Here is a 27,552-nt window from a genome sequence, read left to right on the forward strand (position 1 = left end):
AGCTACTGTGGATGCACTAGCTAATCAGACTGAGCCTGCATTGCCAGAGTAGCTAAGCCTGTCTCCTTTCTCAGCCTGTGCTCAACTGTTTTTGCATGACATCCCGGCAGAACCTATTGCCCTTTTTGTTGGCTTAGTTTTCTGCTGACTTAACACAGAAGCAGTTCAGCCCAGAGTCACAAAAACACCGGAGCTGGTGCAGGGGAGGGTGAGCTGGGACAGCCAGCAGCGAAAAACCAATCTGTCGTGTAGATCCCACTGTTTGTGTGACCATGTGCCATGGCCAAGGCAAAAAAAAGTCCTCCCAAAATGTTCTTTTAAAATGTATTTTTAAACCTTACTTTCTCTCTCTCGCCTGCATTGCCTGTTTCTCTGCTTGCTCTGCAGCTGGAATTGCAATGTGCTGTGCCTTTTGAGTAGTGTCAGTTAACAACAATGTAGACAGTCTAGTTTAAAAAAAAAACTAAACAAAGTTTAACTGTTGAGTCCTGTTGTGCACTCTCACTGATTGAAGGCATTCCCTGCTTCAGTTTCAGATATCCAAGTGAATCACGGGCCCTCATTAAGTTCGAGATAGCCTAAGCCTTTTAGCTCAGCTTGTCCATTCCCTCTTTCCTGAGCCTTGTTGCTACGTGCTGACAACTCACTCTTTTTGCTCTAATTTTGAGTTCTCTTGGTACGAGTTTTGCCACTGAAATTCTAGTACAATGTCTCAGCTAGCACTGGGTGGCTTACGCTTGTTTGTCTTCTCAGCCTTTTACTGTTTCGGGCCTGTTTCGCTGCAAATTCCCCCCATCCTTGCTGTGAGCAAGCGTGGCCTGTTGAGAACAGCTGCTTGTGCACTGCACGGCAGCTGGACCACACGGGGCAGCCGTGCCAACGGCCCGGGAAGTGTTGCACTGCAGCACGTTGAACGTGCTGATCTTCACCGTTGCTATCAGAGCTTTGCGGTCCCTCACACATCTCTTTAGCCCCTCTGGCAGCAGCCTGAAGTCTGTTGCTGACATTTCATTTTCCTTTTGTGTGAAAGGTTGCCTAAACTGGCCTGTTTAACCAATTCTACATCACTTGCTTTTGGTTCACCTTAATTGTTAAACAGCAAGGACAGCTGACATCTCAGCAGTGGCAGGGAAAGGAGCTTGGCATTTAGGCTGAGTCCTGTGCTGTGACTGGGTGGGGAAATATATCTTTATCTGTATTTAGGCAATTACTTCTTTGGGGTTTTTTTATTTTGTTTTGTGGTGTTAACCTCTTTCATTCCCCTTTTGTTCTTCATCGCTCTCCTCTGATGTAGGAATGTCAAATTCGTGGCTGATCCACAGAAGCTGGTTAATACTGAAGGCCACACCTGGTGTAAATTGCAGCTGAAGTTTTTACTGGAAGCCCTGAGGATAAATTTGCCACTTCTGTAAAGCTTTAATTTTGCACAAATTCCTCCTTGTGCTTGTGTTCTTATTTCATGGTTCAGGGGAGTGTATTTTGATTTGCTGCAAGTCCTCTTCTGAAATGACCTCTGTGTCTCATCTTTCTTTCCTTCATAGTTTCCCACCACTACTTTGAGGAAGATTTTCATTGTTTCAGAAGTGTCATGGCAGTTTTTGCAAACAAGAACATTAACCAGGTTTCTGGATGTGTAGGTTAGAGTGATTGCCTTAAGTGAACAAAGAATTGTTGTATTTGTTTCTCTGACAGCAGAAGTCCCATGTCTGGACCAACACAATGTATGATGTATATGTAAAATGCTTGATTTTAACTCCAAAGATTACACTATTTAAGGGGGCAAGTGTTCTTGATAATATTTTGCCACATAAGATGCTGCAATGTAGGAAAGAAACATTTCACAAAACAGTTTGGGGTGTTCTTAAACACACTTCTCAAGGATTTGGGAAATAGTGTATGGGTTCAACCACACTGTAACAGCTGCCAGTTAAGAGTCCCAGTCTTACATACACTTTGTGTATGCAGAACAAAAAATAAAGTCCTTGTCCTAGAAAGACTTGCTAGTTACTCAAAGGGCAAGAGGTGACAAGTGCCTACTGACAGGCAGCTGGCAAAGCACAGGAAAATGTGCCTTTATCACAGTAGTATTGCCATGCTGCTCACCCAGCAGTTTTCTTTTTCGTGATAGTTTCCAAGAGGAAAAAAAATTCTTGGTGTAGTTTGCAAGTAGACCAATGGTGAGAGGTTCTGTAGGTTTCAGGAGGCATGTCTCATGTCAGGGAGAGCAGAGGAGGGAGTGCAAAGCAGCATCAATGAGATGGAGTTTATTCTGGTTGCTGATGTCTCAAATGTCTTGCTAAGGACAAAGGTTTGTTTAGAGAGAGGTGCCTTGAATTGCACCCAGAAATGGAGGGGACTAGACTACAGAACCCATACTAACTTGTCACCTTTCAGGCATGCCATGAGCGCAAAGTGTTTTGCAATCCTTGTTTACTCCTGTGGGCATGTATGCAGGCAGCCTTGCTAACGGGGGAAAGGAGATATCAATAAACCAAAAAAAGGACAGGGAAATTTTGGTAACTTTATCAACACAGAATGCAGCTAGTCACTCCTTGTGATGAGTCTGGTGCTCAGCTCAGGAAGAGGTAATCATTTCTAACACTTAACACATTTAACATCGTCAGGGCTTCTTACATTACATCTCTCTGCCTCTCATTCCTTCTCCTGTGTTGGCTTAAAGCAACAAAATACCTTCTAAAACTCCAAGTTCCTTTTCTGCATCAGTCAGATTGTTTCTTAATACTCTGTTAAGGTGAATAGAAAGGATGAACTATTAGGTTTTTTGGTCAGTGAATGCAGGCTGCCCAAGAGGTGTTTTGAAGACTTAAAGGATGAGTGAGGAAGAGGAATGAGCTTTCCTGAGTCATATTTGTCAGTGTGTCAGAAATCATTGCAATAAACAACTCGGCAGATTGCCCCATCCATCTCTTTAATCCCTTGAAGGTGTTTCAGCTGAGGAAAGGAGTTGTTGTAAATCACAAGAAAAGTGAAGCATGAGTATGTTTCTGGAATCCTAAACCAAAGTCCTTCTGAAGTTTATTTTTCAGGCTTGGACTATAAGTTTGGCAGTTGCTTTCTTTCCTACTCCTAATAAGCACGTCCCATTCAATGCCGAGAGCACACTGTGCTAGGCAAGGACGAGTGTGACTTTGTCTTTCCTGGTGTCATATCAGGTGACAAAAGGAGGGTTATTGCAAGCTGTTGGTGCCTTTCTTAAGAAAGGTTCGCTTTCTGTTTCTTTCTTTAGTTGGTCCACTTGGTGTAATTGGAAAGACTTTGTCACGCATTTTTAATGGTATAAACTCAAGTAGAAGCAGTAAATTTTTATAAGCGAAGTAATTGACTCTTTTTATTGTGCTGATACTCTTGTTAGAATAAACTAATGATGCTCTAACTATCTGTTTAGTACATACAAAGTTGTATTTCAAAGGGTATCCGTTTTAAATACTCTCAGAGCAGACATTGTATAACAAGTTTATAAACCACTTTATGAAAATTGTGTTTAACACACTAAGTGAATAATCTTCAGTAGATTTTTTTTAATGTCATAAAACACTTCAAACTATATTCTCAGTAGTAGTCTTTTTCCAAAAAAGGAAATAAAGCCCAAATACTTCGGCTAAACTTCTTTTGGCACTAGTAGTACATATGATATTATTACATTTAAATGTTGAGTTTGAGGATTTCTCTTTAATTTTTTTTGTCGCTCAATACCACTAGAAAGGGATTGCATGTGGTGACCCTCTAGAGCGCTTTAATTTTTAAGATTCTGTCCAGCATCTTTCTACCATGTGTTACTTCATCTCTGAGGTCTTCGTTCCTTATTTTCAAAAATGAAATTTACAAAATGTAATGTGATTACGTTCCAATGTTTTGCTCTTTGAACCAACGTGGGGTTTTCTTGCTTTAAGTGTTAAAGCAAGGCTAAGGTTTCATGGTACAAGGTGCTTGACAACATTATCAGCGTAGGTGTTACTGACCTACTCTGAAACGTGTGCTACAAACTAGATAAGGGATGTTCAAAACTTTACAGTGTTTTCTCTCATCCCATTCATAGTGCAGCTGCTCAAGCAGCTGTGCTTAGCACAACTGTGGCAGCGGGCTGTTGGGGAGGAAGGTGATACTGTGTTAGTCAGTATTGCTGCAAGGCTCTTAAAATCATGGTGTAATAGTACAAGGCACAGTGGTACCACGAACTGCAAAATAAGGTACCATTACTGCTAGAAGATCTGTGAATCTTTGCCGTCCACTTGTGGACAGTGATGCCATTCGCATCCCAGGTACCCTTTTTATTTCTTTCTTCACATTTGTCGAGGTAAAAGTAAAATCCATTTCTTTCATGTGTTGTAAAGTGGAAACAAAAAATCCTCTCCCGTTCCCCTTTACTTTTAAAATCTTAGCAAGTTTTCTTACTAGTAAGCTGGAAAGCCTTCAGAGACAAGATGTCGTGTAACACATTTTCCTTCACTGACAGGAAGTCAAAGTTCCTGAAAGCTGAGCTTACTTACTGCCTTGTCACAAATAATCTGGGTGCAAATCATGCATCCCTTGTTTATGGATTGCTGCCACTGAAAGTCAGGTGACCATGATTTAAATTACTTCCTATTGCAGAAAATGCTTAAAACAGTCTTGAAATCATTTATGAATTATTATGCCAAACGAGAATCAAAACTTTTCTTATATCTTTGTGTGTTCAGAGTCCTTGAGAAAGTTCTCAGTGACTCCATGTTTTCACTGCAGATCTCTTGAACCTTTTTCTTCTGACAGTTCTGATCTTTAGGATACATTGCAAAATAAAGCTTTTCAGAAGGAAGATTGGGTAGAAGAGAGCTGTCCTGAATGTTTTTGTGTCGGGAAGCATTCTAGCATTGACCTTGGTATCATATGTCACTGTATTTCAGACTTGAATTAATTTGGGAGCTTGGAAATGATGCAAAGCTAAACTCAAAACTGAAAGTTGGTATTGATCGTGAACTATTGAATTATGTTTAACTAATACTACACTTGTCATAAAAAAGTGGTGTTTTGCCCAATAAGGAGAGGTGATGTTATTTTGAAGATAAAAGCTCCCAAATTGTGGACTGTCTTGTAGTGAGATTTTACCTTCTTCCCTTTGAAGAAAAAATAAATCTACAAAGTGTTAGAAATTCACTTGGCATTCCCTTGCTACAAAACATATTTGTAAATGTATGTTCCCAAATCTGTTGTTGATATCCAGAACGATGAGGGGCAATTTACAGGAATAAAAGAACATGTGATTATAAATCATCAGCCATTTAGTTGAGCGCTCTGCTTTATCTGGTAAGCATATCAGATGATCTCCTTCATAAACTGACTGAGCTCCAGTTAGGAACTAGCTAGGATTTTTAACTCTTGCTGCTACTGCTGGTAAGCTAGCTGGGTTCCCATGGCCAATTTGGACTCATTTGCTCTTGTTCTGTAGTACTGTGTTCCAGCTTAGTCTTTTCTTTATCAAGTGATAATTTTTATACTGTCTGTCTAACTAAACAAGCACAGCCTTTCTAATCTTTTATAATTAGTGCTAGGCTTGCCATTCCTATAACACAGCCTATCTGCTTTCTTAGTTTCTGCATCTGTTACAGTATTCACTTTCTTCAACTTAGGTGCATGCACAGAGCTCTGCAAAGTCAGTCTTACCTTGCTGGTGTTTACCCTAAGATCAATCACCTTTTTTTTTTTTTTTTTCCCCCCTCATTTTCTGTACATCCACTCATTCTGTAATTGACTTAATACTGCTAAGCTCCCAGGCTCTTCTCTGATGTTTGCAAGTATGAAGTTCCCAAATCATAGGTCAGGTTTTTGTCATTAATCTCCAGTGACAATGGCTGTTTACTAATAACTTTTATTCTGTTTCTCTTCGTTTCTTCCTAAACACCGCAGCAGCTTTTTCCTGTGTGATATCCTAGTTCCTCTCCACGTTGGTGATGCTTTCAACCTTTGGCATCACCAATAAATTCCGTCAGTGTTCCTCAGTCTTTCTGCTGAGGTTGTTTAGCAAATAGTAGATGAGAGCCCTCAGGCTGGTCCTCTCTCCTGTCCCGCAGTTCTCCTATTATGGCTGCCTATTCTCCTCTCTCTTAATCATATAGTCATCATTTTTTTCTAGCCTTGCTAACACATTCCTATGTATTGCTGTAGCAGGTTTTTTTCCTGAAGGCCCCATTGATGAGATGTGGTCACATTTTCGTTACTGGAGAAAAGTTTGTATCTGGCATAGCCTGCCTCTGGTAGACAAAGGTTATAGTTCTTACTTAACTCACATTTTTTTAAATTATTCTTTTCTTAAAAATCTGTTTGAAAACCATTAAGCATGTAGTCACTCAGATTTCCCCCCACTCCTCTTATATTACTTAAATACAGGTTTTGATACTTTTCAGATATAAGGCACCAAGAGAAAAGGAACTTATTTAAAATGCTGATACAAGCTTTATGGTTTGTTTTGGTTTTTTTTATTCCAGGATTTTGAAATTCCTGATTCACTTTTTGGTAAGAGTAGTGCATTCAGCTCTTGTGTATTTTGTTTTTTTAATTCCGTCTTTAATATATTATGGTGACCTCACTTTATTAGCTTCTACTTTTTAATTTGTGTGGCTGAAGACCCTTGCAATTTATTTTAATTTCCTTTGCAGGTTCTGACACTCATTCTCTAGTGTAGCAACTCTGTCTCTCTTTTCCTTTCTTTTAGAGCTTGTGTAATTAATAGTTACGTACCTTCTGCTCAAAAAGGCCACCCTGCAGGATAACAAAACTATGTATTTGACTGCCTTTCCTCCTAGTGACCAGGAGTTACCACTGTTCTCAGGCCAGATGTCATGTGAGAGATCAGGCATTTTAATTAGTACATTTAGAGGAGTTTGAATTCATGGGTGAAGTGATTTCAGTGTGAGGAAAGCAATTTAAAACATACCAATGACATGATAGAGAATAATGAAAAGATAGCGTGGCCTTGCATGGTTGTTTTCAAGTATTTTTGGAACTTTGCTGGTGGATGGATGCTGCTGTGTGCCTCACTGGCAAAGGAATTAGATGGTTTTCTCGCTGACTAAGAGCTGTGAAGTGGCACACGTGCGTGTCGGTCATGTGCTGAATGAAGTGTCACACTGTTGCTGAACTGGCTGGGTCAGAAGCAAGCGGAGAACTGGGCACGCGTACCTTATTTGAGAAAGCCATGCTTTGTTTTCTTCATATGGGTTTTCAGAGTTAGAAGGGAGACATAGTGAGATAGTGTTTGGGTTGGGATTGTACGCCTGGGGGATTTGCCGTGATGGCGATGGGGAGATAGGAAGGGTGGCGTGAATGTTCCTGCTGGCTGGCTGGTAACTAGAGCTGGCTTGCTCCTGAGGAGCTGGTGTCTTGAGGAGACCTGTCCTTGCTCCTCTTTCTTGCCCAGCAAAAGACGAGGAGACAGAGCTGCTGAGTCCATCTTTTGTCACCAGCAGCGCACGTTCTCTGATTGAGAACTCCTGGTCTTGTGGCTGAGGCACTGTAGTGCATATTAGGAGGCATACGTCTTGTTACCACCTCCATCCTTGACTAGCTTCGTGGCCTTAAGCAAGTAATTTCAGCCTCCATGCCTATATATGTAATCCCATTCTTCCCGATTTGTTTATGCAGTTTATAAACTTTCTTAGGGGCAAGAACTGTCTCACCATAGCAAATGGTTAGATGCCAAACACTACAGTAATAAGAACTTTAAGGTAACAGGGCTTTTGTAGAACCATGGCAGCTGCCAGTACTTAAACATGCATCAGGAATTCGCTGACAAGGTATTTTAATGCTCTGTATGCTGACCTCTTCTGCAACATGTTAGAGCTTAACACAACTCTTTCCTCTGTCAATGTCATTCATAAATTAAAAGTATGGAGTGTACAACTGTTAAGGGCTATCCATTATTCTCGGTCTCAGGACAGTTATCCAGAGGTAAAAATAGATAGGAAGGATCTGTCATTCATTCAGAAAGTAGAAGCACTGCCCAGTTCCTGATAAATAAAATACCATTCTACTGAGTAGAAACTGATGACATTGCAACTTCTGTCCTATTTATTTTCCCTTCCCTTCTCAAGTTAGCAATCTCACCTAGTTCTAAAACTCCCAACTCATAAGAAGCAAATAAGCAGTTCCTTTTGTTCTTCTGTTACCTACTGGTTGTATTGCTTTTATTTATAAGAAGAGAAGAACCAGAGGTTAAAAAAATGCGAACAGTAAAACATCATATATGCTAGGAAGTTCTCTTAATTTATCACTTGGCAAAGGAAATAAAAGCAGGCTCTCTAGCTAACAGCGTTACTTTTGCTTAGGGTTATTTGGCAGAAAATCCATCATCCTCTCTCCGTTTGTGAGTATTTCATATTGACTTACACCCTTTAACAAGGGTCAGCAGGGCAGAGTATGCATAAAGAGTTCAAGTCCCATTTCAAAGGCTGAATTTTAATTTTAGTGGATGGTTTATTTTTAATATCATTTGAAAATGAAAGCTCCTTATTAGATTTTTTGTTTGTTTGTTTTACTGGCTTTTTGATACTGAAATCTAATGTTCTTTTTATGAACTACTTGTATAAGATTTAGGTTTGTTCAGACATTTCCATCACATTGAAGAAACCTTTTTTTTTTGCTTTTTATTTTCTGAGCCATTGTTCTGAATCTGCAGGCAGGACTGCTTTGTTTTCTGAAAGCTTTTATAAATAAAATTGTTAATAATGTACAAATATGGAGGAGGCAATGTTTGTTTATATGTGTATTTACTTTGTGAACTGTTGACTTAAATCTTCAAGGCTCCAGAGAAGTCAATACAAACGTGAAACATGGTAAGGACATAAATACGTGTATTTCCATTTTTGATTATGGCAATTATAGATGGCAGAGGTTTAATGTAACCTAGTTCAAGTTTATATTTAGCAGAGCTGATTTTCTGTTTTTCACTGGTATTCCATAAACACATGCCTTCCGAGAGCTCAGTTAATAGGCGTTTCAGGGAGAATTGGTGAAAGCTACATTGTCGTCTTTGGGATCAGAAGTCCGAAATGTTTTCTTCTCGTGCTGTGTTACCCTCCCTACCAGCCCAATTGAAATAATGTCACGGTTTGGGAAAAAGGTTAAGGTATGTCTTTAGATGTTCTCGGAAGAAAAATGCACATGCAGAGGGTTCCTAAGATTTTTATTTGCAGGTGTTTTGTTTTGCCTCATAAATTTTATGAAGTACTCTTATCATAGACAATATAAAAGAAAAATACTGTGATTTCTCAGAAAGTATGCTGACTTCAAATTGTTGAGTTTTTTAAATTTTCAAACAACAGACCGTATGTGTTATTCTATGCTGGGAATTTCTAAATAACTACAAAGAGAAATAACTATTTTCTGTTAAAAACAGAAATTAGGTTTGCTTACATATCTGATCTTATGACCTGGTGGGATTAGCTTTAAAGAAAAATATCAAGAATTCATGACTAGGGATATAAATATGTTTCTAAACCATTTCTAAACATGTTAGATTGCAAATAATACTAGGTTGTGTACAGCCAGTATGATTTCTTAATGGGAAGAGCGTTGCTTTGGCAAATAGCCAAAGTGCTTCTGAAGGTCAGATGTTGACAGGATTTGAAAGTGTTCAGAGACTGTTCTCTGATTATATAAAATAATACATTAAAAGAAAAGATTAATATCCTAAATGGTATATCAGGGTCAGTTTGCTGCTCTGACCTTGTCATTTTATTTTTGCAGTTTTATATAACTGCTGTGTAATTAATTTGATTTGATTGAGAAAACAGATTAGACTCAAATACAGTAAGAGGCCTGTCTGTCTTCATATGGTGGGTCTTTTTGTCGGTCCCTTTATCCTTGATTTGCTATGCTGACAGCTTTATTGAAGCTGACAATCTCAAACTCTTCAACTTTGCTTCCTGCAGTAATAAGGCACATGTTTGTAATGTATCTTCAACTTAGCCCCAACTGCAAGCTCTGAGTGGGAATGAAGCTTCGGGGACGGAGCAGATGCTTTACATGCATGAGAACGCTGCATCTATCTGCTGCCTTCACCTACTGCATCTCAAACAGAGCTCCCAAGAGGCTTAGTAACAGCTTCATAAATCAAGGGTTTGCACGTTCAGCTTTTCCTGCAGCCAATTAGGAATTCAGTGTACGGTTTGGGGTCCTTCGCTGCACGAGGAGTGAAAAAGCACAAAAATGCGAGGGAGGGTCAAGGACAAAAGAGTAGCTGAGATGAGAAGATGATGGGCAATTATGAAGAGAAACTGGAAAAAAATTAATAATTTATAATCTTTAGTAAAGGAGGACCCACTAATAGTGTACAAATATTACAAAAATGGTAATGGTTAGTTTGCAATGGCAATTCTGTTGCCTTGGTTACATGAATTGTGGTTAAGTGCAGAAATTCACAATAGGCATTGAAGGATTGGCTTAGCCATGAGCAATTGAAAGGATTTGGCTTGTAAACTAGCAGAATTATGGTTTGGTTTGATTTTGGTTTTGGTTGTGTTCTTAATTGTGAAATCCATGTAGGAAAATCCTTCTCCGTGTGGGATTTGTTGGTGTGTGACCTTAGTACCTTCACTCTCCTCAGTTTGTAATTCTTTCTATAAGACAGATTACACATATGCACACACATATGGTTCAACAGACACAGTTATTTTCCACAGCAATTTTAACCAGCTGAGTCCTTTTTCCTCATCCAAAAATTATAGGGAAAACAGTAAATACATATTAATAAGTTTGACACAAGCCATCAATCTTACACTTTGAATAGAGATTTAAATACTGGCTTTGTAGAGTTTATTTTAAAAATAAAGGTGATTACAACCAAGCTAATGCCTATCTGCAAAAGGTATTGGAGGACTTACTTTTCTGAAAAGTTCCCACAATTTCCAAAGTTGCTCCTGCTGTATTTCTCCATGCATGTGGCTATTACATAATCTGTGCAGCACAGTGGGCTTTACATGCCTGCTTCTTTTACCCTCGTCTGCTCTTCTGTGGCTTACACTTCATGTTCTCACCGCTAGGAATTTTTTCCCATCTCCTAAAATACTACTAACAGTATCTGGCACTTTCTCTCTCTGTGGGAAGTCATTCTGTGTATTGATATCTTAAATTCTGTATGTGTTTGAAACATGTATCACACTCTTTGTGGAATTTCCACCAGCACAGAGCTCTCCAGCTAAGCTCTCGGGATGGTCTTGTAGAGTAATTTACAGCCTTTGCATCAGATGCTTCACTGGGCCATTTTTTCATTGAGACAAACTGCTAGTGCAGTGGAATACTCTTCTTTCTGGGGATACATAACAGGAGATGCTCTTTTCCATTAATTTCTAAAACATGGCTCAGTAGTTTTGTCAAGAATAGTGGTGTTGGTGTCCCCTCCCAGGCCAACCATGAAGGGAAAGCATTCTGTCTCCTAGCAAAGACTAAGTGGAATGAAACAAAACCAGAACCTGTTCCTCCTCCTAGGAGGAGGTTCCACTGCATGCGTACACTGAAAAGACAGTGCCTAGATCATGGGTGAAATCGTTATAATAGTAACCAGGCACTCCCCAGGATTTTAGAAGGGCAGAGTGGGGAATACTTCTCAAAACGTGTGCCTCGGTAAAGAGTCTGGGGGAGTTTTAACAAGGCAGCAGCCCAAGGCAAATAGTTGCATGCATTATGGGGTAGGCTTACACTGCAGTGATTGATGACTCCGTGCCTGGCATGCCTCAGGTGATTGTGCCAAGTGACAGGAGCATTGATCATCCCGATTCAGCGCTGGCTCTTTGTTGTGTGGCACGCACCATAGCCTCAGCCGCCACCATTCTCCCACCATCCGTGCACAGGCGCTTTTGTTTTGTGATGAGAACAAGGAGGAGCGTGTGTGGCTGGCAAGGTGATTTCCTGGCCTCGCTGCCTCTCACAGCCATGCCCATCTGAGAGCATGCGGGAGTGCATGAACACCCACAGCCCGGCGTGTGGTGGTGGTTGGTTAAATGGATTTTGTCTCTGAGTTGTGGTAGTCTCTGAGGGTACCTTGTATGACTGCAAAAAATTATGTATTCATCATTCACTACCTGTATCATTACTCATTGCCTAATTGTATTTCTGCTGCTCTTTAGAAAGTATGTCATCTTCCAGGGCGTATGCTGAAGTGGTGTTCTGTCTCAAGAATAAGATCCTTTACATCCTCTCTTTCCTTTTTCGTGAATCGGTGCAATATTGGTGCTAAGGCAGGTGTTACTTCATGGCCATTTGATGAAATGGGTGGAACTTTTCTAGGGAAGAGATCTTCAGGCTCTCTGCCTGCCTCTTGAAGTCAGAGTTTTCCAGATGCTTGTAACGTGACTTCTCAAAGCACGTTCAGGGTCCATTTTCCGCAGCTCTTCCAAGGGGAGTGGGAGGAGCCAAAACCTGAGAGCTCAGCAGAGAGCAGCTTCAGTTGATGGAAGGTGTATTTGTGGCAGGAGCTTCAGCCAACTGGAGCTTTTAAAACTGAAAGTAAATGAAAGTCTGGTAGTGAGATACCCAGAGAGAAACATGGTTTAGGTTTGATGAAATTTATTTTAAGCACTTAGGGTAATACTGTGGGTACCATAAGTTAATATACTCCTTGCAGTTGGGGAATTGTAGAAGAATGGCCTTAAATAAAGATCCGTAAGTGCTGCTGTTAATTATTCCTTCCACGCAACTCCGAATAAAAAAGTGGTGAGGTTTTAATTTTGTAATTACCAGAAGGCTAATAATTCTTTGCCAAAGGCCATGATGATCTCTTAAGTATGAGATAACATAATTGCCTTATTCCTGTGCCATTAATTGTGCTCCATTTTAAAAACGTGGTCATCTGTCTTATGAGCAAATGATACTCTGTTACCTCAAAGGAAACGTGCCATGAATGGTAAAAGGATGGAACCTAAAATTCACAGTTCTTTTGTTTAAATTTTTCTAGTTAACATTGTAACAGAAGGAGGTTAGAAAAGGGAGAACTGTGTATATTTGGTTAGTGTATTCAGCTATGCATTACAATTCATGTCAGGGGCCAACAATTAGCCTATGAGTTATGGGGTTTTACATGAGTATAAGACACAGGAGTTAAGAGAAAGTGGCTGTAAAACCCAGCAGGCTTAGCAGAGGGATTCAGAGAAACATGTAGGCCGTGAAGCCACATACAGCTCACTTTATTTCTACTAGAATGGATTGTTTGTGGTTTGTAAGACGTCTTCAGGTTTTTAATCTCTAGTAATAAATCTAAATAATGAGCTCATTACTAGTGAGCTGCGAGAAGATGTCAAATTTTACATTTGAAATATCAGAGTATGGTTTGACAAGGTGGCTAGGGATGAATTAACAGTTTGCCACTGTTGAAATGTGTCTCCCTTCCTTCCCCTGCTTCTGCTTGTCTGCTTTTGATGCTTGTTTGAACATGTTCAGACACTGGTCTCACTTCAGCTGATTCAAATGTAACCCAGTGGGGGGAAAAAAAAAAATATTTTTTTTGTTCTATGTTTTTCTGTTTGTTTGTTTTCTGGTTAGCAAATTCCAACAGTTTACCTTCCAATTACATGAGTGCCAAAACCTGCAGGAAGTCTGGGCAGCAGGGAGGGAGGGAGGGAGCAGGGGAGAAAGGTGGAAGAATTAAGAGGGAACAGGAATTGCCCTTTCAGCAAGGCAGGGTGTTCATTTGGTTCAGCCACAGTGTAAAACCATGCCCTAAATTGGTGCTTTGTAGGCAGGAATCACTGCAGTTGCACTTCTGTATATTTTCAAGAGGGGGAGGCAAGCAGAGCTGTGGAGATGTGCAGAGCATGCTTTCTGTCACGCAGTGCCACCCCTGTCAGCTCCTGGAGCCTTCAGTTTGATTCCCCCCTGAATTTCAAATCCAACATACGCAGCATACGTATACAAGCAGGCCTGTAAAGCCCACAAAGAGGAATTGTATTCTTAATTGTGAGAGAATCAAGATTTGAGAGTTGTCTTCAGCCGCCTGGCTTATAGTAAATAAAGTGAACTTTCTGCTAGGTTTTTTGTCTATAGTTTGGGAATAATCTGTATGAGTCATTGTGCCTATTCGTTTGTTTAATGTATGGGATCCTCTTGGAAAGTTAACAGCAATTGGTATTTAAAGTGAATAACTATGAGAGGTTATTTTCTCATTTAAAGCTGCTCTGCATTCCAATGGTAAAATTCACATGTTTTGCTCAGAAACATTTCTTTTTCCATAAGGTTGAAATAGCTTGTTACGGGGTCCCAAGGGAATTAGCACTTAGGTGAAGTGTATTCCGGGGAGCCAAGCTCCCTATGCAGCCCTTGCTGCCAGGAGGCAGTAACAGTCGGCTGAGGCCTGAGACTCTCGGCCACTGGAGACAAGTCTCCTTTGGAGGAAGGCAGCACGAATTGAACTGCTACTGCATGGGGTGTGACGGCAGGGTAGTTGAATGTAAATCTTTGTTTTCAGCTGGCTTTTTTTTTGTGTGTGGAGAAGTTGAAAAAAAAAAATTTCCGGGAGATTTTTTCAAAGAAATTTATATTAGGAATTAGGAGCACCTTGGAGGGTACGCCGGTGGAACCAGAAACCAGGCATTTATAGGGTGTCTCTCTGGGGTGCTCGTGCAGGTGGGCTGCTCTCTGTCTACATTTGGAGAGACTTGCACGCAGAGAGTCTCGAGTAAATAATAATCTACTATTGAACACAACTTCATATAATCTGCTTTCTGAGAATAAAGTTTACTTTGGTCAGGACTTCTTGCAGAAGAAAACCCATTAATAGCTGTTAGAAGTGTGATCCTTTTGACTTAAGAAGCCAGGACTGCCACATCTGCTGGTTCAGTCAAAAGCGTGGATTGGTGGTCCACAGTCAGAAACCTCCAGTGCCCGTACCTCTGCCGAACCCATACTGCCCTGGCACCTTTCTTTAGCAAAGGGTGAAAAGTACCTGTTACCTCCAATGAGGAGGTAAAAACTTTGATAGCCGATGCAAACTATTTTCTTCATGGCATGAAAAATGTTCAGCCTTGTATATTCACGTGTAGTTTTCTGCTGGACTTTGTGTCCAGCGGTGGTAGCAGCGAATGCCTGTGTTGCATGCCATCTGAGAATGCGTCAGAAGAAAAATGAATAGGAAAACTCCCTCTGTTAGGAGAAAGGAGGAAAAAAAGAAAGAAAAAGAAAAAAAAAGTATCTGTTACATTCCAAAATCAGTCATAATAATGGAAGTTCACATTAGATAAATTGCCAGAGTCAGAATGGACAAACATCTGGTTTATTCATCCCTAGCTATACTAACAAAAATATGATATCCTGTTAGATAAATCACTGATCATCCTAGTTTATCTTGGCGGTTGTGCACCTTGGTATTTTTCATTTAAACAAGAACGTATCAGTACTTTACAGCTAGCATGCCTCCAGCTCCAGGTTCACAGTTCATGTGCTTCTGTGACTTTGAACTCTTCTTTTCCTGAGTTTACCAGCAGACAGCTGCACCAGAACAGATATGTTTATATGTCAGTAGTAAATGGCAGCTTGCAGCTCAGAGTTTCCATTTCCTTTTACATTGTTCAGGGATCCAGGCTCACAATTTGTGTCCTAAAGCTTTGCCTCATGTACACATCTGACTTGGTCCTTTATAGTGCAAATGTTTTATTTTGACATTGATTTGTTGATAGAAAGGGCTGACGAGGGAGAAGCTACTTTCACTAGGAATTACCCTCAATTTACATGAAGTTCAATTGTGGGTGAAATACCTTTAAAAAAAATTCTAAACATCACTTTCTGTAAGGCTTTTAAGCAGTATGTAAGTATGTGAGGCTAATGCGGAACCACTTTATGAAGCTATATTGATGTATTTTTAGGTAGTGAAAAATTTGTATTAAGCATGACGATGAAATCTGATTAGCTGCTTAAACCATGACACTGACTATTTAAGCTATTGTCATGCATAGGTGATAAAATATTCCCAGATGTGCTTGGCAAGGCAGTAGTTCCATGAAGAGGTTATTAAAAGAATGAGGTAATTAAAAACAAGAAACAAAACCATCAGAGCGATTTGTTCATTTGCCTGAACCCTGAAGTGGAATTAGAGACTTCAGTGAAGAGTATCAATTGTTCTGACTTTACACCGCCCGACAGACTTCTCATCATCGCTGTTGCCTAATTCCATGTTTATGAGCTTTTCCTCCCCCTTTCGTAACTAATTTGGGTATTTTTGGGTTCTTGCTCTGAGCAAAAATGATGGTTTATTGGTTATTTTGGTAGCTGAACGGAGTGAAGTAGATGTTATGTAAATGACCTGTAGAAAGACCTATAGTAATTGTGTGTCGTGTTTTGCCTACTGTTGTTCTGAAACAAGATTCCCCAGTTACCCTAATGTGTTAAAATGAGCCTAGCTTTTTGGTCACCCTCACATAGATCTTTTATGAGAAGAAATTATTTGAACTTACTGGAGCATTTTGATGCAGTTTATTTCTGATACATGTGTGTATATTAATTGCTAGATTTGACCTGTGGCCCACTGTTAAAAGTAATGTAATGGTAGTGCACTGCTGGTACATGAAATGATAATTTTTAGTCTTCATTCTAATGTTCCTTATGATACTTGGGCTATAAAATTGAAGCATAAAATCAAACAGCAGAGTATTTGTAGAATTAGGTTTTGCACTTTATAGACCATGCAGGGACACAGTCCAGAGAGTGGTACTCACTGAAAATTACACCCAGAAAATAATCTTTTAGTACTTGTCCAGATCATTGTCCAGTCTTGTCAGTGCAAGAAGGGGATCCGTGATGCAAAGCAAGGCCTAGGACTGTAAAATCCCTGATCTGGGTCAGCATATGTTGCCATGGGGTTGTGTTCTCAGGCTGGAAGTGCAAATGCCTGTATGTTTTCTATGAGCTCGCTGAAGGCAAATCATTTATCTCTTTACTTTCATTAGAACTGCTATGTTTGTGGCCAGGAAATCAAAGCAAGCAGTTAACATCATGCTGGCATCATCATGTCTATTACAAACCCCCTACCTGCTTGCGGGGCAGCAGCCTAGGTAGCAGGGATTCACAGGGCTGGGAAATGGCTGCTTGGCAGGGGGCAGGATGAAGAGGCTTTCGGGGAGGGGAGCTGAAGCTGGGTAAAGACTCTGTGTGGGCAGGTAGTAGTGGTTGCGTCATAAACTTTCCTTCAGTTGAGGTACAGCAGACCACATCTGCTTAGGTAGATGTTTGTTCCCAAAATCTTCATCAGTTCACCTGTGATCTGTAATTGTCTTCTGTTGACAAACCATGTATGGGAAATGATAACCGAAATAAATGAACCCATGTATTACTTTACATTTCTGTTGTTACATTTAAAGTGATTCGCTGTTTTATCTCATAATCTCTAAATGTAGACGAGCTTGAAACTTCCCATTTAAAGTCTGTATTTGTTTTTCATTGACACTTTCATTTGAAAGCAGGAAACAATCTGAAAGTAATTGTATTAAGTGTTTCAGCACAAAGATTTTGAAATATAATAGCTTAGCATATTGCTGTATCTTCTGACTATTCCTCGGAGGAAATAAAATGGAGTTAGCAACTTTCATCCAGGCAGCTTTTCTACTACATCCTGTTTCCTTCCGCACACTGGAGAAAGCACCGACATTCCTCTCCCTTTCCTCTGCTTCAAATGAAGAAATCCCGTTCTCTGTGTTGTAGCACTCACTCTCGGTGAACACCAGTGTTCTGTTAGCTTTTCAAATGTCGATACAGGATTTGGGTTGTTTAGGCAAATGTGCATTTTGCCCTCCATTTCAAAGGAAAGCATTACAAAGAATAGAGGAATATGCACAGCTACCCAGATAAGTGCCCCCACACAGCTTTCCTGGGTGTTTGCTCTGGCTGCTTAGACTGCCTGAAGGGTGTCGAGCATCTCCCTGAGAGCCCTGAAGTGCTGTGTGTGCTGTTGCTGTGCTTGCTGGAAGGCTGAAATCTCTGCTTTTCTCTCACTGAACGGTAGACTTGCTATCCCCCTTTCTCTAAGGAAAACTGACCCTTGAAAAGGCTTGGCATGAAAAGGATTAACTCCCTGGAAACTTTGTTTGGAAACGTTAGGAGACTGCTATGTGTATGCGCTGGCAATCTCCGTAAGAGACAAATTATTTTCCCACCCTCTCAAGTACTTGGTAGTTTATCTGTTGTTTATATTAAAGATTGATCATGGTTATATATTCCTGACTCAGAGTTCTCATTAATCACACTGTGCCACATAAGAGACTGGAGAAGAAGAATGGGGGTTACTGGAAAGCAGACATGTGATCCCTAGCTCTGCTTTTAATATGACTTATCCTGACATTAGCTTTGTCCTGTGAATTACTGTGTTTGTGTAAACCTCCTTTTTTTTTTTTTTTTTTTTTTGTTTCCATGTTTGGTATGTCTGTTTTTCTCAGGGCTATTCAGAAAAAGATAATATACTTATTACAATGATTTTCGAGAATGTTAATCATGGTACTTGCCATATTACTGTTTCAAGGAGTCCCTGCACACCCCCCCAGCATGCCCACCCCCTTGCTTGCTAGCTCTTGCTTCCTCCCCCAGCCCCAGCAGCCATTTCCTCCCTCTGAGCAGAGCCATGATGCAGGCAATTGTTTCAGCCTGTGCAAAACCAAGGGGTGGAAAAGGACCGGTGGGGTGAGGACAAATGCACAAAGGCTAGGACTTCCTAAAGTGCATTGGCTGCCAACAGAAAGATACTTTCTCCCACAGCAGCAGAGCTGATCTGCACCTCCTCCTCCTTGACCCTGCTGAAGGTTTCCAGCCCCAAAATGTTCAATCAGCTGTTTGTGGTCCCCTTCTAAGCATGAGAGTCAAAACTGCTGGCAAGAGGGAGAGAAAGAAAAGGGAATTTACTAGTTTTTGCAAGCTGATTGGGGTTGCAGGGACACATTACCAGCCCTGCTTGGAGTCAGGTCCAGGAGCCTCTGAAGCAAGCACTTTTCCCACCCTCACTTGTCTGGCTGCAAGTCCCTTCACATCTTCCAGAGGCACGCATTGATCCCAACTCTTCAGTGTGTTCTGGTGGGAAATAGTTACATCGGCAAATTTTCAACCAACGGGAGATTGAATCCCTTGAATTTTTGAATTGCTGTGTGCTTGTGTTTATCCAAAATTATTTGGATTTTAAAAGAGGCAATTGAAATAATTGATATTTGACAAATCGGAGCAAATTAGCTGTGAAGAGACTGACATCGTTTAATACGGATTATCTTCTCTTTTATTTGTAGCTCTGCTAAAAATACTTTGCCAGGAATATCCTAATTCTGCACAGATTTTTTTCCTGAATCACATTAATGTCTGACTTCTTTGGTGCAAAGTCCTGTTATAGAATTCACTGTTTAAGAGTATCTTCGATACTGAGACATGACTGTAAATGCTGTTTTGTGTTTATAATTAAACCTCTGCTCCGCAAAGGCAGGAGATGATCAGAAGTTCTGCAAACCTAGGAGAATTTAGGTCGTTTAATTGTGATGAAAGCACATCTTCAGTAAAATCAAGGGAGGAGGAATAACGTAGGGAAGTCTTAGATCTGTAAGAATTTTAAACATATTAAATATAATTACACAGAAATAGGTATTTTAGAAGACTAGATGTTTTTAAAAGACTTTGACTCCAGCTAACTTGGATTGCTTGGGGTTTTTTCCCCATGTGACTACTTTTGATGACATATTGTACATATCAAGAATAAGAGAATTTAATTCTGAGTTGGGAATAGTTTTTTAATCAGACTCAGTAATGTAAATAGACCTCTATTTGAAAGTTCATTCAAAACTGAGTACTGGTGTATATTTAAGTGCACTGTATGCTAAAGTAGAAATATCCCCCAGTGTTTAACCAAAAGCATGTTTTATGTGTGGTTTTGTTTTGTTTTTTTAATGTTTAACAGTAACTGAAGCTGGCTTTGGTGCTGACATTGGGATGGAGAAATTCTTCAACATCAAATGCAGAGCCTCTGGCTTGGTTCCCAGTGTGGTTGTACTTGTTGCTACAGTGAGGGCTTTGAAGATGCATGGAGGTGGGCCAAATGTAAGGTTTTGCACCTTTCTTGGAAAATAAAATTGTTGCTAATATTTGAAATAAGTAAAATATCTTGGTTTAAGAAATATTGGGGGTAGCTTGTGGGGCAGTATTTAGATATCCCTCCTGAGTTACCTCATTATAGAGATGTTGCTTCCAAAGGTAATACAGGAATGGAAAGGCACAAACAAAGAAGAGGGGTGAAAGAGCTCTGAAGAAGTACTACATCTTGCTGAGGGAGGGAAGTTTATTTGTATGAAAAAGCTATAATACGTATATATATTCTTTTCCCTGCCTTTTGAAATAGCGTTTGTAAGTGCACTGAAGTGGTTGCAGGCTGGGAAAGTTGGCAGCTGAGGAGGAATGAGAAGAGTTTGGGTTGCAGTATGTGAGCGGAAGCAGGGAATGTTGTTAGTGAAGGTTTTGAGATTTCTTTCACTGCAGTAATGGGAACCTTCTCTGTCCTTTTAATCTGCTCAGGTTAATTCCCTCAGGGATGCTAAGGTAACTGATAAAATTGTGCAAGTGTTTTCCCAGTGTACAAAAGTCACCAGAGTATCACTTTTTGCTATTTAAGTCACCCAGAGACTTGTACAGATTACTGATTGTAGAAGTACTCCTCAGTCATATAATCAGATCAGACTCTGCTAGCCAAGCAGACAGACACTTAACTCCTAGAAACACTTTCACCTGCCCAGCAGCATGCAAGTGAGTGATGCTGCCAGGGAAACAGTCTCACTGAGTGAAAATACCGGAGCTGTTTCCACAGCCACAAAATTTTGGAATGCATGGTCTCCCTTACAGCTAATTGTCTCTTAGAGCTAAAGCTGAGGTGTCCTTTTTCAGTCCTTCAGGTTGACATAATTATATAACTTTCCATCATTTTAGTCCACTTCTAATGCAAGTTTTCTTTATTTTTAATGATATTCCTCCATGCGTATCAAGGCAGGTATATGGTCATGTGTGTTATAATTCAATCTAGCAAACCTGCATGCAGTTCCTCACCACGGGCAGTAACTGCAGGACACCCAAAGATGATGTTCCTCTTCTAGTCATCTATGTTACTGTTATTCCTTCAGCCAGCTGTTGGAGGTTGCTGTCCATTGTCTTTGCACTGCTGGTGCATTGTTAAGCATGTAGAATGGGACCCAATTACTTCCTCTCTAATAAATCTTTTACAACTAGTTGCTGAGTCACTACCTTTATCTTGCTACCCAAATACAATAGGAAGTGTTGCTATTCTTCATGTACCAGTGTAACTTGGAATAAAACAGAAGCTGCAGTCATGCTATGATGTTGTGTGCAATGTATGTGCTGACTGGCAGTATAGAAAGTAAGCAAAAGTGCACTTCTGACCATTTAGGATTATGACAAGTGTCAATCTGTGATGACTTTGATTGTTTATTATTCCAGGTAACTGCTGGTGCTCCCTTGAAGAAAGAATACACAGAAGAGGTAAGAAGAACTATTATACAACTTTAGGAGAAGCTTTTGTTTAAAGGGACAAAATAATGTGGTATATGGAGGATCAGAACTTCTCATCCCTCTGGCTGGATAGTGTGCAGCCTCAGATTTGGCGATAGCATGCTCTAATGCTGACATTCAGTGAACACACTTAACAGGCATTGCCAACAAGTAAAGCCATCTCATCTTCCCCCAACCACTTGGTGTTATTGCTCTTGTGTGTGCTATGTGTGTGACTACATGGCAGATTGTACTGAGGAACTGAGCTAGCCAAAAGATAACTTTTTTTCAGTAGTTTTTCCAGGACCACTAAGTTTTCAGACTGATCAGCTCTTCATTCTAGTCCATGGCAGCACAAGAGCAGAGTGGTGCAGGGGTCAAAGACACTCCCTGAAATTAATGATAGCTTAACCTGTTCATTAAACAACAGGTTTGACCTGTTTGTGCTTCACGTCTGGTGTTGGATGTCACTCTTCAAACAAGAGTGGGTTCTACGGGTTTGTTTTCTTTGTCTCTTCGCTGTAGACAAATTCTGGTCTTTTGGTTTTATCAGGCTAAGTAAGGATATGTGTGTTGTTGCAATTAAGACAAGGCCTACAAAGTGTGAGGAAAAAGAGTAGATACAGAAATCCAGTAATATGCTTTTATCTGGGATATATATGAATATATAGATTAGACTATGCATCTAACACACCTGTATGTCAAACCCCACCCCACTACTGTAGTTTGTTTATAAACTTTGCAAACAAGAGACTAACAGCCCTTTCACAATTGTGACAGGCAACCAGTCATCAGCTGCACTGCCTTCTTGTGTCCCAGGAAAAAGCAATACATTCACGTACAAATTTTGGGCACTGCTTAGTTACTTAAATACGTCTGTTGCTTATTAATTGAAATAAGAATTAATAAGATAAGTGCCAAAATATTTTGTCTGGAAGCATTTTACTTGCCTGCTGCTGTCAAGATCAGCATGTTTATGTTCAGTTTCATTTATGGAAAATTCTTTGTCTGGAGAAGACTTGATGTATCTTACCATTTCCATTAATTTTTATTTAATTGCATAGAACCTCCAGCTGGTAGCTGATGGCTGCTGTAATCTACAGAAACAGATTCAAATTACTCAGCTCTTTGGAGTTCCTGTTGTGGTTGCTCTAAATGTCTTCAAGTAAGTCTATTATTTCATTACTCTTGTGAGTAAATCCACGGTTCAAATTTCACACTTTTCTTGGTTTTTAAATTAATCAGTTTTGGCATGAAGAAAAGAAGCTATTAAAGAATTTCCTTTTTTCATGGTGAATATAAAGACCTTGAAATCCTTAGCTTGTTCTTAAGGTTTTAAAACCACCAAAAAAGTATATACTGTTATGGAAATATTAATATTCCATGTTAATTAGCTATAACAATTACAAAAAGTGTTCTTGAAACATGTAAAACATATGCTGTATATAAATGCATTATGTATATGGCATAATTTCTGTATAGACTTGCTTTACAACTGCTGATGGTAGAATAAGGCTAAGTATATAAGGTTATAAAAGAGAACTAATTAAACAAAATGATGAGATGGAACTGTTTGGTTGGCAGAACTGACTCTCCTGCTGAGGTTGATCTGGTGTGTAAGATTGCAAAGCAATCTGGAGCGTTTGATGCTGTACCCTGCAATCACTGGTCGGCTGGTGGTAGAGGAGCAGTAAAATTAGCTCAAGCTGTGGAAAAGGCAGCCAATCAGAAAAACAGTTTCAAATATCTCTACAGCTTGGAGGTAAGATTTTTTTTTTTTTTTTAATGAATGTATGCTGCATCAGTGTTGGATTTAAAACAAGAACAACATTGCAACAAAGCTATCTAACATACTTGGAAAGGGGCTTGACTTGGCTTAAAATCACAAAAGCTGGAGAGAACAAACGATCTGTGGCTTGTCTAATCAGAGGAGCAGGATACTTGCTGGTAATGCTCGTTATTTAGTACATTGAATGATGTTTCTGATACTTTCTTGTTTAACATAAAAGTATGTCTGTAGGTGGAACATTCACAAATTATTGTGGGAGACTTCTCCACAAAGATCTCAGTCATATTTGTCCTGACAATCAGCTAAAACAAAATATAGTTACTGTCTCACAGTCATGGGTATTGCTCCAAGTTGTGGCTCCCTGAAGCATTCACTCTCTGTATGAGAAGTATGTAGAGGTAGCATGTGCACACTCATGCTACACATCTGCCCAGCCAGACAGGTCAACGCAGAGAGAAAGCACTGCCTTTACCAGCACCCGCTTACACACCCACAGCCCTCAGACGAACATGAAGAGCACAGGTGGCCCAGTCCTGTTCCTTCTCTCCTGCTGATCGGGATTGGAGTCTGCTAGTACAGTATGACACACACGATATATGTGTCACTGCTGCTGTTGGCCTTAGATCTTCAGTCTATCCAGGAGGAGCCCCCAGTGCCCCAGCCCTGCTCCAGTTGTTGGCACCAGCGTCCACGAGCCCCTGAGGTTCATGGCTCTCTCCAGCTGCTGACAGTCAGACCTCTCCTCCTGCTCTCTAGTGTTCATACGTACACACCTAGAGCAGAGAGCACACCCACACAGAAGGTAGTCAGAAATCAGATTTAATGAGAATAGAGGACAGACTGTAGTGCTCAAGCACAGAGCTCAGTCAGACAAGCTACTGACCAGACACCTTTACACTCAACCGGCCCCTTCTTCTCCTTTTCCCTCCATTTTTTTCCCCACACTTGTTCCTCTTCAATCCACCTTGATTACTCCCTTTCCCCATCTTTGGTTCTTCCACTAAACATGCCCTAACAATCTTTACACATTCCCACAATCCCCTTCAAAAATCCCATCATGAGTTTTACACTGTCCCAAAACGCTCTTCTTCCTACTTCCCATAACGAGTCCTGTGCTGCTGTAGGCAATCATTCCCTTTTGTTTGCAAAGTTTTCTGATTAAAGAGTTTCCCCATTGACTCACCTTGGTGCATTTCACACCAGGGACAATGGTCTCATCCTTCCCCTTGGATGGTCTTAGGAAACAGCCAATTCAGTGTGTTCTAATTTTCACTGATTAGGTTTTTCCACTGATTACATTACTAGGGTTCCTCCACCTATCATTGTTCCTCTGATCCTTGCTTGGGTTTTGTGTTTTAATTTGCTCAGAATTTGCTCAGCTAACCTAACAAAGGACAGTGTGGTCCAAGTTTCAATCCTTTGTCTGCCAGGGATGGTGACTCTTTTTCCATGTCTTTGAGACTTTGTTATTGCAGTCGTCTGCAAGGTAACATCGCAGCATCGTGAGCTGCCAAGAGGAGCAGCTTGCAAGGAAGGGCTGCTTGGGCCCCTGAAAGCACTATGCTGGAGTACCACCGTGCAGGCAGAACATTTGGAGGGACGTATTGCCGACAAGGTTATACAAATGATTTCTCAGGACCTTCCTGACTATCCAGATGTGGGTGGGTTAAAATTTGGACAGCAAAATAGACTTTGCTGGCACCAAGGAAACCCTTGTCAAATTTCAGATCCTGTGCCCCAGTGCTACTTAAGTTTCTTTAGAAAATGTTTGAATGCTATTTTTTAACAGCAGAACCTCAGCTTCATTCTTTTAAATGGCTGAAAGTTCCTGTTTTGATTCTTCTCGCCAGAAAAAAGTTCAACCTGAGGTAGATATACCCTACTGTTGTCTTTCACTTTCTCTCCTCCCTCATATGTACCTCATATCTGTTGCACCCATTTTATTTCTTCTTTCCACCTCCCCCACTGTTTTCCCAAATGTCAGTAATCCAGCCAACTCCTATTAGTATTAACCACTGCCTTCACAGAATAGATGGAAATACCTTGGGAATAGAAGTGTCTGCGGCATCTATTCAGGGCGTTTTGCCCACAGAACGTTTTTACAGCCAAACAATGGACAATGTATCTACCTTTCTGAGTTTGTCTCTAACGAGATGCTCTGGAAACTGAGGATATCATTTTATGGGTTTTGCATAATAAAATGGGAAAAAAAAATCTTTCAGAAATACATGTAATAGTTTTCCCCATAGGACACTTGCGTTACAGAGATAGCACATTAGCGTTTGACAAGGCCCATATTTAAGCTCTGACGTTACTATATTCTATGTAGCTTACAATCTTGTGGTATGAATGAGTAGAAAGGATTGGTAGGGGTGGACTCTGTCTCTATGAAGGAAGAAAATGAGATTGATTTCTACTTTAATGTCTTTCCCAGACACACCTTTTTGTGCTGTGTCGCATAAGCAGCATGATCTTAAGCACAAAGGGAATGAATCACATCTTTACATCAACTTAATATCCTGTAACTTAACACAAGTATTATAAGCCTCAAAAATATGTTGAAGGGATTTTATAAAAACATATAAAAATTTTAAAATACTGTAAAAAAGTAAATTCAGGCCAACAAAAACAGTAAAGCGTAAAGTTCAGGCTTCTGTTTCATTCTTACTGTGCAAAGGATGGGGACTGAAGCAGCTGGAAGTAGGAGAGTGAAACAGCAGTGCTGTCACTTGTACGGTATGGTAGGTCATTTGGTCACTGGGCCTACAGGGACACGAAGAAAAGTCACCTCTTCCAAATGAGCCTGCCTAGATATTAATTAAGGTTGTAATAGGATTTTTTAAGGTAGCAGTTTTGAGGACTGAATTCTACTGTTCAAAGGGGTAACTATGACAGAAAATTAAGAAAGAGAAGAGGTAGTAAGATGGGATTTAGACAGATGATTTCCCTCCATCATTGTGCCTAAAGGGGATGTAACTTAAAGGACGTAGTTCCATCCCTCATCTTTCCAGTGACTGCCGGATTTGTCCAGTTAGTTGAATACTTTGAAGTCCTGGTTGCTTCAAGTTTGACAGGGTTTGCTGTGGTGTTTTGTTTTTTTTTTCTTTTCTTTCCCCTTTGGAACATTGGAGGGGGAAATATTCTGCATAAAACCACTACCACTTCATTCATATCTCTGTCTTTATGATATTACCCTACTCTTCACTTTACTCCATATCTCCATTTAGTCCTTTGATGTCTATGCATCTTATTTTCCTCAGTCTGTAAAACTTCATCAGAATTTACTTCCAAAACTGGCTATAATTAGAACAACTTCCAACAGCCCAGACCACTGTAGCCATAATAGATTCATTCAACATTTTGATGTTTTGTTAGAAAGCATTACCCTGGAGATTTAAAAACCAATCCCAAACTCCCTATATGTAAAACTGTTTTAGATCCTTTTTTACTAGTTAGACCAAAGTTTGCAGCAAACTATTTTATGGTATACAGTCAGGCATCTAAGTACAGGATAGTCCAAGTCAACTGGGCTCTCTTTGGGTTTTTTCAAAATGGCATGCATCTCTGCAGTGCTTTATGTAATTTCCAAATGTATACCTGGAAACAAAGACTTCCTTGAAAGGTGTTTACAAATGTGTATAATGTGAGAAGAACAAGAAAGTCTTTTCTAGATCTGTCAAACACTGGTAAAAAGTTGAGGATCAGCATTTTTTTCTTCTGAATCCTGAGGTATGTTTATACATTTATACCATCTTGTCCAGTGATAACCAAGCACATGCTGAATGAGCGATTTTAGACAGTGGACACAACACATTTGTGTCAGTTCAGGACTCAGGCTCAGCTAAGTGGTCCTGTTGAGTATCACAGCAAGCTAGTCTAATTAGAAGACTGTGCTAATGTGGTTATATTCCTTGAAGCATCTCATTCAGTCTGTTTAAACTTCCTCAGGTGTCTCTACATGACACAGTGTTCCGTAGTGCCACTTTTAGATTGCTTTTCAGGTTCTCTTTATTTTTCGAAGCAGGCAAACTTTTGTTTTTATCCTAGTAGCTGATGCTTGTACTTTTTGTTTTCCTTTTTTAATACTTCTTGATTCTAGCAAGGGTTAGTTTGACATTTGGTATTAGATGAATGAATATTTTTCAAGACTTGAAATGAGAACAGAATAAGCTTCAAACATATTTTGAGGGCAGTGCGAATAGAATCATAGAATCATAGAATCATAGAATCATTGAGGTTGGAAAAGACCTCTAAGATCATCGAGTCCAACC

The 27,552-nt window shown here is 40.1% G+C and overlaps 1 protein-coding gene across 1 annotated transcript in view; it reads left to right on the top strand.

Annotated features, from left to right (window-relative positions):
• The window catches only part of MTHFD1L (methylenetetrahydrofolate dehydrogenase (NADP+ dependent) 1-like), a 159,094-nt gene that overhangs the window by 69,530 nt on the left and 62,012 nt on the right, over positions 1–27,552 (top strand). The window contains exons 21-24 of the mRNA XM_009281550.1: positions 19,898–20,037; positions 21,442–21,483; positions 22,557–22,657; positions 23,077–23,254. Coding sequence (XP_009279825.1) covers positions 19,898–20,037; positions 21,442–21,483; positions 22,557–22,657; positions 23,077–23,254 — 461 coding nt within the window. The remainder of the gene's footprint in view (positions 1–19,897; positions 20,038–21,441; positions 21,484–22,556; positions 22,658–23,076; positions 23,255–27,552) is intronic.

The sequence above is a fragment of the Aptenodytes forsteri genome, unplaced genomic scaffold (assembly GCF_000699145.1).
Source record: "Aptenodytes forsteri isolate BGI_AS27 unplaced genomic scaffold, ASM69914v1 Scaffold82, whole genome shotgun sequence".
In the NCBI taxonomy this organism is placed as follows: domain Eukaryota; kingdom Metazoa; phylum Chordata; class Aves; order Sphenisciformes; family Spheniscidae; genus Aptenodytes; species Aptenodytes forsteri.